The 15,187-nt window shown below is 35.8% G+C and overlaps 1 protein-coding gene across 10 annotated transcripts in view; it reads left to right on the forward strand.

Moving 5' to 3' along the window:
- LOC112061835 (zinc finger protein 300) overlaps positions 1 to 4,200 on the forward strand; it is a 44,645-nt gene extending 40,445 nt beyond the window's left edge. For all 10 annotated transcript variants that reach the window (XM_055086846.1, XM_055086847.1, XM_055086845.1 and 7 more), the window contains one exon: positions 2,142 to 4,200. In XM_055086846.1, coding sequence (XP_054942821.1) covers positions 2,142 to 3,682 — 1,541 coding nt within the window. In that variant the 3' untranslated portion in view covers positions 3,683 to 4,200. The remainder of the gene's footprint in view (positions 1 to 2,141) is intronic.
- Positions 4,201 to 15,187: the final 10,987 nt, after the last annotated feature.

Here is a 15,187-nt window from a genome sequence, read left to right on the forward strand (position 1 = left end):
ACCTGCTTTCTTTTTTTTTTTTTTTTTTTTGGTGGTATGCGGGCCTCCCTCTGCTGTGGCCTCTCCCGTTGCGGAGCACAGGCTCCGGACGCGCAGGCCCAGCGGCCATGGCTCACGGGCCCAGCCGCTCCGCGGCACGCGGGATCCTCCCAGACCGGGGCGCGAACCCGGCTCCCCTGCATCGGCAGGCGGACGCGCAACCACTGCGCCACCAGGGAGTCCCTGTTGGTAACTTTTTTTGTTTATCTGGAAATGTTTTCATTTTGCCATTGTTAAAGTTTCACTGAATGTAGAATTCTTGGTTGACAGGTTGCTTTCTTTTAGTATTTTGACTGTGTGTCATTCCAGTTTTTCCTGACCTCAGTTTTGTGTGTGTGTGTGTGTGTGTGTGTGTTGAAAATTCAGCCAACAGTACTGTTATTCTTTGATACATGATGTGTCATTTTTTTCCTTGCTGCTTTGAAGATTTTTCTTTTTGCCTTCATTTTTCAGCAGTTTAATTCTGATTTGGCTGGTTGTCTTGGTATCCTTCCTGTGGTCTTGAGCTTCTTGTATGTGTAAACTAATGTTTTCCACCAAATTTGGTAATTTTAAAGACATTTCTCCAGATTTCTTTTGGCTCTTTTTCCCCCCCTTTCTAAACTCCAATTACACATGTACTGGAATGCCTAACTGCTCCACAGATCTTGAGATTCTATTTTTTTAATAATTTTTCTTTTTGTTCTTTGGGCTGAATAATTTCTAGTGATATATCTTCAAGTTTACTGATTCTGATTTTGCCTTCTGCTGTCTCAAATCCATTAATGAGCCCATCTGGTGAAATCTTCATTTCAACTTTAGAATTTTCATTTGGTTCTTTTATTTTTTAATTTACATAAAATAAATGTTACTCTTTCTTTAAATTTTGAAAAGGACTTAGAGGAAGTTAACTGCCACCACAATCATGATACAGAAAAGTTCCATTACTCTCCGAAATTCTTCTTCCTGCCTCTTTATAGTCAAACTGGTTGTTTTATATTCTTCTTTCCTCTTTTGAAATTGTCAGTTTATTCACTTGTTCCTTAGAATATTTTCCCTTAGTTTTTTGAATATGTTTATAATAGCTTCTTTAAAGTCTTTGCTAAATCCAACATTTGCACCCATTTGGAGTCAGTTTCTATTGACTGATTTTGTTCCTTAGTATAGGTCACATTGTTTTCCTTATATGTCTCATAATTTTTGGTTGAAAGCTCTACATTGTAGACAATACGTTATAGCGTCTTTGGATCCTTTTGTTCCTTCTGAGAGTTTTTGTTTTAGAGGCACTAGCTTGGGCTTAAACTGTGACATCTTTCTGTCTTGTGGAGTGTCATCAGTAATATCTCTGCTTAGTTTTGTTTGTTTTATTAAGCCTGGCTATAGATATGAACTAATGATTTGGACAGAGGTTTATTAGACACCTAAAGCCAGTATGACTTCTACTTTTTGCCACCTGGGTTTTGCATGTCTCGGAACACTTTAAAAGCATAGGAAATTTGCAAGTTTCCCCAGCCTTTCAATCACTGCTGGGCTCACTAGGGTCTCTTTTCACAAATATTTTAGCAGTCAGGTGGGAATGTATGGCAAGTTCATTATCTCAACCTTTCTATGATTCCTTTTCTTACAAATTCTCCTTGTTAAATTCCTAGCTGCTCTACTTTCAGCATAAAACTATATCCTGTGGATTTGTGTTATCTCTCAATGCCCCATAAACTAGGGGTGCAAGACAGGAAAACCTTAGGAAAGAATGCCACAAACTCCCCATTCTTACCTAATGAAGTAGAAGTTTTTGACAAGTAAATACTTTTCACCTTGTGGCCTGCCTTTGGTAGTTTTCCAGTGCCCTGAATTGGTTGTTTTTAAAATTATTTTATTCAGTTTTATACTTGTTTTCTGAGGAGGGGAAGTCCGTGACTACCTCATGCCACCATTATCAGAAGTAAAGTCCATCTTTAGTTACTCACCCAATAAATTTACATGTTTTGTTGTGTTTTAAATGGCCTGTTGCCCTCCCAGTTCTGTCTTCATGGACCATCCTGGATCATCCATTTGTTTCACCTCTTCTGTCCTCTACTCAATCTTTATATCTGTTTGATTTTATCTCTACAATTTTATTCTTTCAGACAGGGAGACTAGACTTGACACACATCAGTTGGATGCACTTGGAGATGTTTACTTTCATAAGGACATACTGGAAAGTGTCACAAGGGATCATTCATTGTACTCCGTTTTAAAGGTCTGGCAAGGCGACCAGCTGGAGAGAGATCAGGAAAATCAAGACAGACTTCTCAGGCAAGTCACAATCATCAACAACAAAACAGTTATTGAAGAGTCAAACTATACATATAATGCATTTGGAAAAATATTTCATAACTGCACAGACCTAGATACTTCAAGACAAAGACTGTATAAATGTGGTTCATTTGAAAAGAGCTTGGAACCTACTGTAGACCTATTCAGTTGTAATAGGGGTTATGCAAGAAAAAACACAGATGAGAATTTTGAATGTGGGAGAACACCTAGTTCTTCCTATTCTAAGCATGAAAAAATTCATAATAGAGTGAAACGCTGTGCAGATAGTCAATGTGGAAAAATCATCAGCGATAAACAATCTCTTATTCAATATGTGAATGTTGAAACTGGGGAGAAGATCTGTGTATGTATTGAATGTGGAAAATCTTTTCTCAAGAAGTCACAGCTCATTATACATCAAAGAATTCATACTGGAGAGAAACCTTATGGTTGTAGTGCTTGTGGGAAAGCCTTCAGTGAGAAATCACATCTCATAGTACATCAGAGGACACATACCGGGGAGAAACCTTACGAATGTTCTGAATGTGGAAAAGCCTTCTCTCAAAAATCATCCCTCATTATCCATCAGAGAGTTCATTCTGGTGAAAAACCATATGAATGTAGTGACTGTGGGAAAGCCTTCTCCCAGAAATCACCCCTCATTATACATCAGAGAATACATACTGGTGAAAAGCCATATGAATGTAATCAGTGTAGGAAGGCCTTCTCCCAGAAGTCACAGCTGATTATACATCATAGAGCTCATACTGGAGAGAAGCCTTATGAGTGTACTGAATGTGGGAAAGCCTTCTGTGAGAAGTCCCACCTCATCATACATAAAAGGATTCACACTGGGGAGAAACCCTACAAATGTACTCAATGTGAGGAAGCCTTCAGCAGAAAGTCAGAACTCATTATACATCAGATAATTCATACTGGGGAGAAACCTTATGAATGTACTGCATGTGGGAAGACCTTCTCCCGGAAGTCACAGCTCATTATACATCAGAGAACGCATACTGGAGAAAAGCCCTATAAATGCAGTGAATGTGGAAAAGCCTTCTGTCAGCAGTCACATCTCATTGGACATCAGAGGATTCACACAGGAGAAAAACCTTACGTTTGTACTGAATGTGGGAAAGCCTTCTCTCAAAAGTCTCACCTCCCAGGACATCAGCGAATTCATACAGGAGAGAAACCTTATATATGTGTTGAATGTGGAAAAGCCTTTTCCCAGAAGTCAGACCTTGTTGTACATCAGAGAATTCATACTGGGGAGAAACCTTATCAATGTGCTGTATGTGGAAAAGCCTTCATCCAGAAATCCCAACTCACTGTACATCAGAGAATTCATATAGTGGTGAAATCATAAGAATGGACTAAGCATAGAAAAGCCTTTAGTATCTGTTCAAGCCTTAATAAGTACCACAAAACTCACAGGTTTAATGTGTTTCTAGGCATCTTTGTTGGTACTGTTTTACAAGTGAAGTCATATTTGTAATGTGTTTAATTTTTTTATCAAAGATAATACAAGACAAAAAGTTTTGTTTATATAAATTTTCACTTTGGCATGTTAAACTTTTAAGATTTGGAACTGAATGATTAGCATAACAGAACAAATTATATATAGTCTATTTTGAAGTTACATCTTCCTGATTATACTACATAATAAGTTAGGCATGTGGTAATATTGTTAATGTTAGCCTCTCGTAATTACGGCCATGCAGTAATTCCCCAAAGAGGACATGAAGAAAGCGTGAGTCAAAAAGTGCCAAGACCTAGAAACTGCACTAAGGGAAAGGGACTTGACCGTCAGACCCTAAAAGTATATGTAAAATTCTTCTTATAGAATGATGGAAAGATGGATTGAAAAGGTTCAATAAATGTGGTCTTTTGGGACTTTTTAATTTTGATAATATAAGTTGATTTGTGTCTGTGGATGGACCCAGGACCTTGGAATTGACACTGCTTGCTCATTTCTCCCTTTTACCCCGCCCTTCTAAGAGCTTGGTGTGGTGGAAAGACATTGGTTCTAAAGTCAGATGGCCATGAGTTTTAACGCTTGTTCCCTTATGAATTGATTGTGTGACATCTATGAATACCTTTTTAACCCTCAGTGTCTGTTTGCCCATCTGTATGTGAAATCCTGGCAGACAACACATTCTTTTTTTTTTTTTTAGTTATTTCTGATATATACAGTTTAAAGTAATAACTAGAATTATGACTTATAACATTACATCAGAACATATAAGATTTTTAGAAATTTCATGTAATGTCTGAAACATTTATATTAACATATTTCCATACAAATAACCCAAAGAAAGTTTAGTATTAGTTGTTTTTTGTTTGTTTGTTTTTTTATACTGCAGGTTCTTATTAGACATCAATTTTATACACGTCAGTGTATACATGTCAGTCCCAATCGCCCAATTCAGCACACCACCATCCCCACCCCACCACGGTTTTCCCCCCTTGGTGTCCATACGTTTGTTCTCTACATCTGCAGACAGCACATTCTTAGCTAATATTTGTCCTGTTTGTCCCTCTGTCTTCTCTTGAAATAGGCTACTAATTCCAATGTGCACACATTTAAATTTGATTTGCATTTAAGACACACTGCTTCTGATCTCAGTTTTCCTGTCCTCTCCTTTGTCCATTTCACTGCCTTTGTGTCTGGTGATCTAACTCATGCTATGTTAAAGAGACCTCAATTACTTTTCATTTATTTTATTTTGCAAACGCATACAAATTGTGATATATCTATATCTAGTTGATTCTAATATATATATGGAAATACTAAGGGACAAGAATAGGCAAGTCACTCGTTAAAAACATGTTAGAGAATTGATCAGACTAAGGTTTCCCACAAAGCTGTAGTAATGTAGGCAACATAGTATTGACACAAGAGTGACAAAAATAGATGAATGAAATGAGAGCCTGAGAATGAAAAAATTATATGAGTAACTTTATGACAAAAGTGGTATTGTAATCAGAAGGGGAAAAATTATCTTTTACTAAATTGTTCTGGGTCAATTAATCTAAATATAAATATGAAATGCAAAATGACAAAGTTTCCAGGTAATTATATAGGAAACTCTTCATAACCTTAGGATAGGGAAAAATGTTTGACACTGTGCATGAAGAAAAGATTGATAAAATGGCTTATATTAATATTAAAATTTCTTCTGTGTTAAAAGAAGTGATTAGTTTGGAATAAGCTTGGATGTATCTAGCAAAATTACATATGCAATTTCTAAACATTTTTAGGAATCTTCTAAAGATATGTTGGGAAAATATTAAGAGATGCATGCTTGGGACTTCCCTGGCAGCCCAGTGGTTAAGACTTCGCCTTCCAATGCAGGGGTGCAGCTTCAATCCGTGGTTGGGGAGCTAAGATCTCACATGTCTCAGGGCCAAAAAACCCAAAACATAAAACAGAAGCAATATTGTAACAAATTAATAAAGACTTTAAAAATGGTCCACATCAAAAAACAATCTTAAAAAAAAAAAAGAGGTGCATACTTACGTTTATTCATCATAGCACTATTCACAACAGAAAAAAGACAGTAAACAGCCTAAATGATTATTGATAGAAAATGTTTAAATATAGTATATCTGCACACTGGGGACCGTGCAACTCTAAAGAGGAATGAGATACGTCTTTTTATACTCTCCAGTCATGTTCTTAAATAAAACAAGGCACAGAAGAGTTACAGTACACTGTCTTCTAAGAAAGACAGGTAGTGGTGGGAACGAGTGGACATATTTTCTTATATATAAGTACAAATGCTGAAAGGAAAGACCCAAATATTAATTAAAATGTTTTGCTCTAAGGTGATGGAACATGGTGGAAAGGATAGTGATATCCCTAGACCGCTCATGAATGTAACTTTGTTTTGTATAATTGACTTTGGAACCATGTAAATAGTATAAATAGTAACAAAACAAAGTCAAAATGAAGTGATACCAAAAAATTTAGCAAAATGAAACTAAACATGTATAGCATTGGTGGTTAACCATACCGAGAAATAATTTCAAGTAACCTTAAACTGTTTGTCTGTTTTTCCCTAGTGGGATATATCATAAGGATAAAGGAACGGCAAAGAAGGTTTTTTTCAGTAACTGTTCTGTTACTCATAATACTGGTATTGATAATAATATTGGATACATACACATACAGAGAGAAGAAAAAGAAATGAATGGATCAAATACAGTAGTCCCCCATTATCTGTGGTTTCGCTTTCTGTGTTTTCAGGTACCTGCTGTCAACCTCCATCTAAAAATATTAAATGGAAAATTCTGTAAATACTCTGTAAGTTTTAAATTGCACATCATACTGAGTAGTGTGAAGAAGTCTTTTACTGTCCCACTCCCTGGGACATAAATCATCCCTTTGTCCAGTGTATCCTGCCTGTGAAGTCACTTAGTAGTAATTTCGTTTATCAGATCAACTGTCATGGTATCACAGTGCTTGTGTTCGAGTAATGCTTATTTTACTTAGTAATGGCCCTGAAGCACAATAGTAGTGATGCTGGCAATTAAGATATGCCAAAGAGAGCCTGTGAAATGTTTTCTTTTTTTTTTTTTTTCGCGGTACGCGGGCCTCTCACTGTTGTGGCCTCTCCCGTTGCGGAGCACAGGCTCCGGACGCGCAGGCTCAGCGGCCATGGCTCACGGGCCCAGCCGCTCCGCGGCATGTGGGATCCTCCCGGACCGGGGCACGAACCCGTGTCCCCTGCATCGTCAGGCGGACTGTCAACCACTGTGCCACCAGGGAAGCCCCAGAAATATTTTCTTAAAGTGAAAAGGTAAAAGTTTTTGACTTAGTAAGGAAAGAAAAAAATTGTATGCTGAGATTGCTAAGACCTATGGTAAGAACAAATCTGTGAAATTGTGAAGATGGAAAAATAATTCATGCTGGTTTTGCTGTCACACCTCAGACTTCAAAAGTTATGGCCACAGTGCATGATAAGTGCTTAAGATGGAAAAGACATTAAATTTGTACAAGAAGATATTTTGAGAGAGAGGCCACATTCAGATAACTTTTATTACAGTATATTGTTATGATTGTTTAATTTTTAGTTATTGCCTCTTATTGTGCCTAATTTGTAAATTAAACTTTATCATAGTATGTATGTATACGAAGAAACAGCTCAATTTCAGGCATCCACTGCAGGTCTTGAAACATATCCCCTGTGGTCAAGGGAGAACTACTGTAGTTATGAATGTCTTTAGGAACCAAAGATTTCAGGTGTATGATAAAAAATTACCATATCAAAGATGTTAAGTAAAAATCTTATAATCCTAAATTTATTTTTCTCTGTGGAGTTATTGAGACATAGTTGACATAGCATTGTGTAAGTTTAAGGTGTACAAAGTGATAATTTGATACATGCAATATAATTTATAATGCAACATTTACCACAATATGGTTAGTCAACACCTTCATCACCTCACAGTTATTTTATTTTTGTGGTGAAATTATTTAAGATTTACTCTCAGCAACTTTCAAGTATATGATACAGTATTGTTAGCTGAAGTCACCATACTATATATCCCCAGAACTTATTTATTATATAACTGGAAGTGTGTACCATTTGACCAACATCTCATTTTCCCTGGCCCTCAGCCCCTGGCAGCCACCAAACTATTCTCAATTTCTATGAGTTTAGCATTTCCATATTTTATATATGTGGGGTCATTGAGTATTTATATTTCTCTATCTGACTTTACTTACCATAATACCCTCAGGGTCCATCCATGTTATCACAAACGGCAGGATTTCCTTTTTTTCCCCCAGTTTTATTGAGATATAGCTGACATATAACAAACATTGTATAAGTTTAAGGTATACAGCATAATGATATGCCTATGTTGTGAAATGATTGCCACTGTAAATTTAGCTAACATCCATCACTTCATATAGCTACAGGTTGTTTTCCTGTGCTAAGAACTTTCAAGATTTACTCTGTTAGCAACTTGCAAACATATGCAATTTTGTTAACTATAGCCACCGTGCTGTACAAGAATTCCTTCATTTTTTATAGCTGAATTGTATATATATATATAGTCATATGTAGTTTTTTAAAATAAATTTATTTATTTTTGGCTGCATTGGGTCTTGGTGGTTGTGCACGGGCTTTCTCTAGTTGTGGTGAGCAGGGGCTACTCTTTGTTGCAGTGCAGGGGCTTCTCGTTGCGGTGGCTTTTCTTGTTGCGGTGACTTCTCTTGTGGAGCACAGGCTCTAGGCGCACGGGCTCAGTACTTGTGGCTTGTGGGCTCTAGAGCGCAGGCTCAATAGTTGTGGTGCATGGGCTTAGTTGCTCGGTGGCATGTGGGATCTTCCTGGACCAGGGCTTGAACCCGTGTCCCCTGCATTGGCAGGCAGATTCACCACTGTGCCACCAGGGAAGTCCTGTCATGTAGTTATAAAAATGACTATTGTGGTTAATGCTGCAGTGAACATGGGGGTGTAGATATCTCTTCAAGTAGTGATTTCACTTCCTTTTGATATATATGCCCACAAGCGGGACTTTTTTAGAAACCTCCATATGTTTTCCATAATAGCTGTGCTGATTTACATTCATACCAGTAGTGTATAGGGTTCCCTTTCTCTGCATCGTTGCCAACATGTTATCTGTCTTTTTGATGATAGCCATTCTAACAGGTATGAGGTTAGAATGGTTTTGATTTGCTCTTTTCTGATGATTAGTGATGTTGAGCACCTTTTCATATACCTGTTGACCATTTGGATGTCTTCTTTGGAAAAATGCCTATTCAATTTCTCTGCCCATTTTATAATCAGATTGTTTCTTTGCTATTGAGTTGTATGAGTTCCTTATATATTTTGGATATTAACCTCTTACCAGATCAATGATTTGCAGGTGTTTCCCCCTCTTCCATAGGTTGTCTTTTCATTTTTTTGATTATTTCCTTTTCTTTTCAGAAGACTTTTAATTAATTAATTAATTTAGATTTCTAATTATTTTTATTTTTAAAATCTTTTATACATCTTTATTGGAGTATAACTGCTTCACAATGCTGTGTTAGTTTCTGTTGTACAACAAAGTGAATCAACCATATGCATACATATATCCCCTCCCTCTTGAGCCTCCCTCCCACCCTCCCTATCCTACCCCTCTAGGTCGTCACAGAGCACGGAGCTGATCTCCCTGTGCTATGCGGCTGCTTCCCACTAGCTAGCTATTTTACATTTGGTAGTGTATATATGTCGGTGCTACTCTCACTTAACCCCACCTTCCCCTCCCCTTCCACCCATGTCCTCAAGTCCATTCTCTATGTCTGCGTCTTTATTCCTGCCCTGCCATTAGGTTCATTAGTACCTTTTTTTTTAGATTCCATATATATGCGTTAGCATACTGTATTAGTTTTTCTCTTTCTGACTTACTTCACTCTGTATGACATATACAATGGAATATTACTCAGCCATAAAAAGAAATGAAATTGAGTTACTTGTAGTCAGAAGCTTTTTAGTTTGATGTAGTTCCACTTGTTTATTTTGTTTTTATTTCCTCTGCTTTTGGTGTCATATCCAAAAAAAATCATTGCCAAGACCAATGTCAAGGAGCTTTTCCCCTGTGTTCTTCTAGGAGTTATATGGTTTCAGGTAAATTTAGTCTTTAATCCATTTTGAGATAACTTTTGTGAGTGGTGTAAGGTAGGGGTCTAGTTTCATTCTTTTGAATGTGGATACCCAGTTTTCCCAGCACCATTTAATGAAGAGATTATCCTTTCTCCATTGTGTGTTCTTGATGAAGATTAGCTGACTGTATATGTATGGGTTTATGTCTGGGCTCTCTGTTCTGTTCCACTGGTTTATGTGTCTGTTTTTATGGCAGTACCATTCTGTTGATTACTATAGATTTGTAATATAATTTGACATCAGGAAATATGTTGCCTCCAGCTTCGTTCTTCTTTTTCAGTATTGCTTTGGCTATGCAGGGTCTTTGTGGTTCCCGATGAATTCTAGGATTGTTTTTTCTATGTCTGTGAAAAATGCCAATGGAATTTTAATAGCGGGTGCATTGAAACTACATATTGTTTTGCTACTATAGACATTTTAACAATATTAAATCTTCCAAACTATGAACACAGATTATCTTTTCATTTGTTTGTGTCCTCTTCAGTTTTTTAAATTGGTATTGTATAGTTTTCAGTTTACAGTTTGAGTTTATACCTAAGTGTTTTATTGTTTTTGATGCTGTTGTAAATGGGATTTCTTTTTTTGGCCGTGCTGTGTGGTTTGCAGGATCTTAGTTCCCTGACCAGGGATCGAACCCAGGCCCTCGGCAGTGAAAGCACTAAGTTCTAACCACTGGACTGCCAGGGAATTCCCTGGGATTGTTTTCTTACTTTCTCTTTCCAATAGTTCATTGTTTGTATATAGATGAATAACTGATTTTTGCATATTGATTTTGTATCCTTCAGCTTTCCTGAATTTGTTTATTATTTTAACAAGTTTTTTGGTAAAGTCTCTAGTTTTCTGTGCAAGCATACTTTGCTTTATCATGCTTCACTTTATTATGTTTTGCAGATGTTGTGTTTTTTACAAACCGAAGGTTTGTGGCAAGCCTGTGTTGAGCAAATCTATAGGTGCCATTTTTCAACAGCATTTGCTCACTTTTTGTCTCTGTCACATTTTGGTAATTCTTGCAGAATTAGAAGTGGAGCCTGAAGATGTGACTGAGGTGCTACAATCTCATGATAAAACTGTAACGGATGAGGAGTTTCTTCTTATGAATGAGCAAAAAAAGTGGTTTCTTGAGATGGAATCTACTCCTGGTGAAGATGTTGTGAAGATTGTTGAAATGACAACAAAGGATTTAGAATATTACTTAAACTTAGTTGATAAAGCAGTGGCAGGGTTTGAGAGGATTAACTGCAATTTTGAAAGAAGTTCTGTGGGTAAAATGCTATCAAACATTGCATGCTACAGAGAAATCATACATGAAGGAAGAGTCAATTAATGTGGCAAACTTCACTTTTGTCTTATTTTAAGAAATTGCCACAGTCATCCCGACCTCCAGCAGCCACCAATGATCAGTCAGCAGCCATCAACATTGAGGCAAGACTCTCCATCAACAAAAAGTAAGACTTGCTGAAAACTCAAATGGTGGTTAGCATTATTTAGCAATAAGTTATTTTTAAATTAAAGTATTACATGCTTTTAGGTATAATGCTATTACATACTTAATAGACTACAGTATATTTTAAACATAGCTTTTATATATACTAGGAAACCAAAACATTTGTGTGACTCACTTTATTGCGCTCTTCACTTTATTGCAGTGGCCTGGAACTTTACCCTCAATATCTCTGAGGTATGCCTGTATATAAGGTCATGTCATCTGCCAACAGAGACACTTTTACTTTTTACTTTTCAATTTGGATGGCTTTTTTTTTTTTGACTAATTGCTCTGGTTAGTACTTCTAGTACTATGTTCAGTAGAAGTGTCAAGAGTGGGCACATATTTGTGAGCTTTTCAGTTTTGCTTCTATTATTGATTTCTTGTTTTATACCACAGTGGTCAGAAAAGATACTTGATATGGTTTCACTCTTCATAAATATGCTATGACTTGTTTTGTGATCTATCTTATGATTTATCCTGGAGGATGTCCTGTGTGCCATTGGGAAGAATGTATATTCCTTTGTTGTTGAATGAAATGTTGTGTATGTGTCCATTTGATTTAAAATATAGTTCAAATTCCTTTGTTGATTTTCTGTCTGGATGATCTATCCATTGTTGAAAGTGGGGTATTGAAGTCCTCTACTATTACTGTAGTTTTATTTCTCCCTTCAGACCTGTTAGTATTTAACTGATATTTAGGTAGTCTGATGTTGGGTGTATATATATTTATAATATTGTATTATCTTGATTAATTGACCCTTTTATCATTATATAATGAACTTTTTTGTCTCTGTTTCAGTTTTTAACTTATAGTATATTTAGTCTAATATAAGTATAGCTATGCTTGATCTCTTTTGGTTTCTATTTGCTTGGAATATCTTTTCCCATTCTGTAACTTTGAACCTATACATGTTCCTAAAGCTGAAGTGAGTCTCTTGTAGGCAGCATATTGTTGGGTCTTGTTTTGTTGTTGTTTTTTTAATCTATTCAGCCACTCTATGCCTTTTGACTGGATAATTTAATCAATTTAAAGTAATTATTGATCAGCAAAGATTTATTGATGCCATCTTATTAATTGTTTCTTGACTGTCTTGTATTTCTATTTTTCTTTTCTTCCTCTCTTGCTGTCTTCCTTTGTTAATTGATGATTTTCCTTAGAGGTGTTCTTTGATTCCCCTCTCTTTATCTTTTGTGTATCTCCTATAGGTTTTTGCTCTGATTATCATGAGGCTCACATAAAGTATCTTATTCTGTTGTAAGCTGATGATAACTTGATTGCATACAAAACTACCCTTTACTTCCCCTCATTTTATGTTTTTAATGTAACAATTTATGTCTTTTTATTTGTATATTCATTTACAAATTATTTTGGCTATAGTTATTTTTAATACTTTTATCGTTTTTAACCTTTCTACTGGAGTTAAGTGGTTAATACACCATTGTATGATAGTATTAGAATATTCTGAATTTGACTATGTACTTACCTTTACAACTGTGTTTTATATTTTCATGTTACTAGCTAGTATCCTTTCATTTCAGCTTAAATAATTCCTTTTGGCATTTCTTGTAAAGCTGGTATAGTGGTGATGAACCTCCTCAGTTTTTACTGTCTGGGAAAGTTTTTATCTCCCCTTAATTTCTGAAAGGCAGCTCTGACAGGTGGCTCTTGTTTAGGACCTTGATCCATTTTGAGGTAATTTTGTATATGGTGTTAGATAAGGGTACGAATTCATCCTTTTGCATGTGGCTATCCAGTTTTCCCAGCGCTATTTATTGAAAAAGACTGTTCTTTCCCCCTTTTAATGGTCTTGGCATCTTTGTTGAGATCATTTGACCATATATGCAAGGGTTTATTTCTGTCCTCTCTATTCTATTACGTTGGTTTATATGTCTATTATTATGCCAATACCACACTCTTTTGATTACAGTAGCTTTGTAATAAGTTTTGAAATCAGGATGTGTTAGACTTACAACATTGTTTTTCTTTTGAAGATTGTTTTGGTTATACAGGGTTTCCCGAGGTTACATATAAATTTTAGGATGGATTTTTCTATTTCTGCAAAAAGCGTTATTGGAGTTTTGATGGAAATTACATTGAATCTGTAGACCACTTTGGATGATATTTACATCTTAACAGTATTAAATCTTCCAGTCCATGAATATGAGATTTCTTTCCGTTTGTGTGTTTCTTTAATTTCTTTCAGCAATGTTTTGTAGTTTTCAGTGTACAAGTCTTTTGTCTCCTTGATTAACTTTAGTCCCGTGTATTTTGTTCTTTTTCTTGCTATTATAAATGAAATTGTTTTCTTAATTTTATTCCTGTTTTCATGCCTAAATGTTGTGCAGTCACTCAAACTGTTCAGTTATCTGTGTATTTTATGCCCACATAAGATGAAAATTCTCTATATTCAGATGTTCTAGTCATACAGTTCAAATCAAAATAAAATTCCCATAACTATCCTTGTACCTTTAAAAATCTAGAATCCTGAGCTTGGTGGTAGGAACATAACCTCATGTCTTCATAAAACCCATCGAGAGAGAAGACTTAAAATCCTTCTGGGAAAACACTCTTTCCCAACCCCAAAATAATCCAAAATAGGCAGTAGAACACAACACAGTGACCTTCTAAAATGAGGGGGGACAAATTCACATTTTGTATAATATACACTACAATCAGTAATGCAATTACTGAACATAAGCTTTCCAATGTACAATTTATTCAAAAGTCTGAAATGTTCAGTGGATAAGGAGACAGTTATATGCTAGAAAGATGTAATATTTTTGCATGGTTTAATTAAAATATAAAGCTATTTGCCCAAATAAAAGCCATATTCATTAGGTACTTGGTTTTTTTTTTAAAGGTCACTGGTACATGTATAGTCTGGACATGCTGGTAGTATCAAAGTCAGTGCCTCTTCCCATGGCAATAACAATGCATTTAACATTAACTCATGGGTTAAATCTGGAAATGACTTCATAGCATTACTTTGGCTATCACAACAATTTTAGACAACACTCAGATAAATATAGGTATATGAAATGTGAAGCATTTATCTTATGCAACTTAAATTGTGGTTGACAACTATCAAATGCAAACTGAAAATAAAAGCACTTTACAGTAGAAAAGTTTTGTAAAGATAGGGTACCTTTTAAAATCTTATATCACATTATTAGCAAATTTTGTTTTTAACACTATTATGGACTAGCCTACTTGTGTTAACAGATTTTTGAAATAAGAAAATAGTCAAGTGTGCCATGGGGTTTTCTAAAAATCAATCAACACACACTTATATATACAGTATCACTCAGTACCTGCAAAATGAATGTGAAGATTACAGGGTCTAATCTCTTATCCTACAATCATAAACAACAGAAACAACACCCTACCAATGAAGGCAGAAAGTAGGACTTAGAAGAATCTAATCTCAATTGACTTTAAAGCATTCATATAAGAAATAAATGCATATTGCACAAACAATGAGAAAAAATGTTCCTCCAAGCAACTCAGTCCCAGCTGGGGGACAACACAGCATTAGCCTGCATCTAACAACAATCTCAGAAGAGCACATGTTCTTTTCTGTAAATGATAAAGGTGTGAAAACATAGAAATGTCTGCCACATGAAGAGTTATAAAGAAAAAATACAAACCCAAACTTAGATGTAAAGCAAAAAAAACCTAAATATTGAAAAACTGAAAACTGGCAGATCAAAAAATGCTGAATAACTG

This window comes from Physeter macrocephalus, chromosome 8, assembly GCF_002837175.3.
Source record: "Physeter macrocephalus isolate SW-GA chromosome 8, ASM283717v5, whole genome shotgun sequence".
Lineage (NCBI taxonomy): Eukaryota > Metazoa > Chordata > Mammalia > Artiodactyla > Physeteridae > Physeter > Physeter macrocephalus.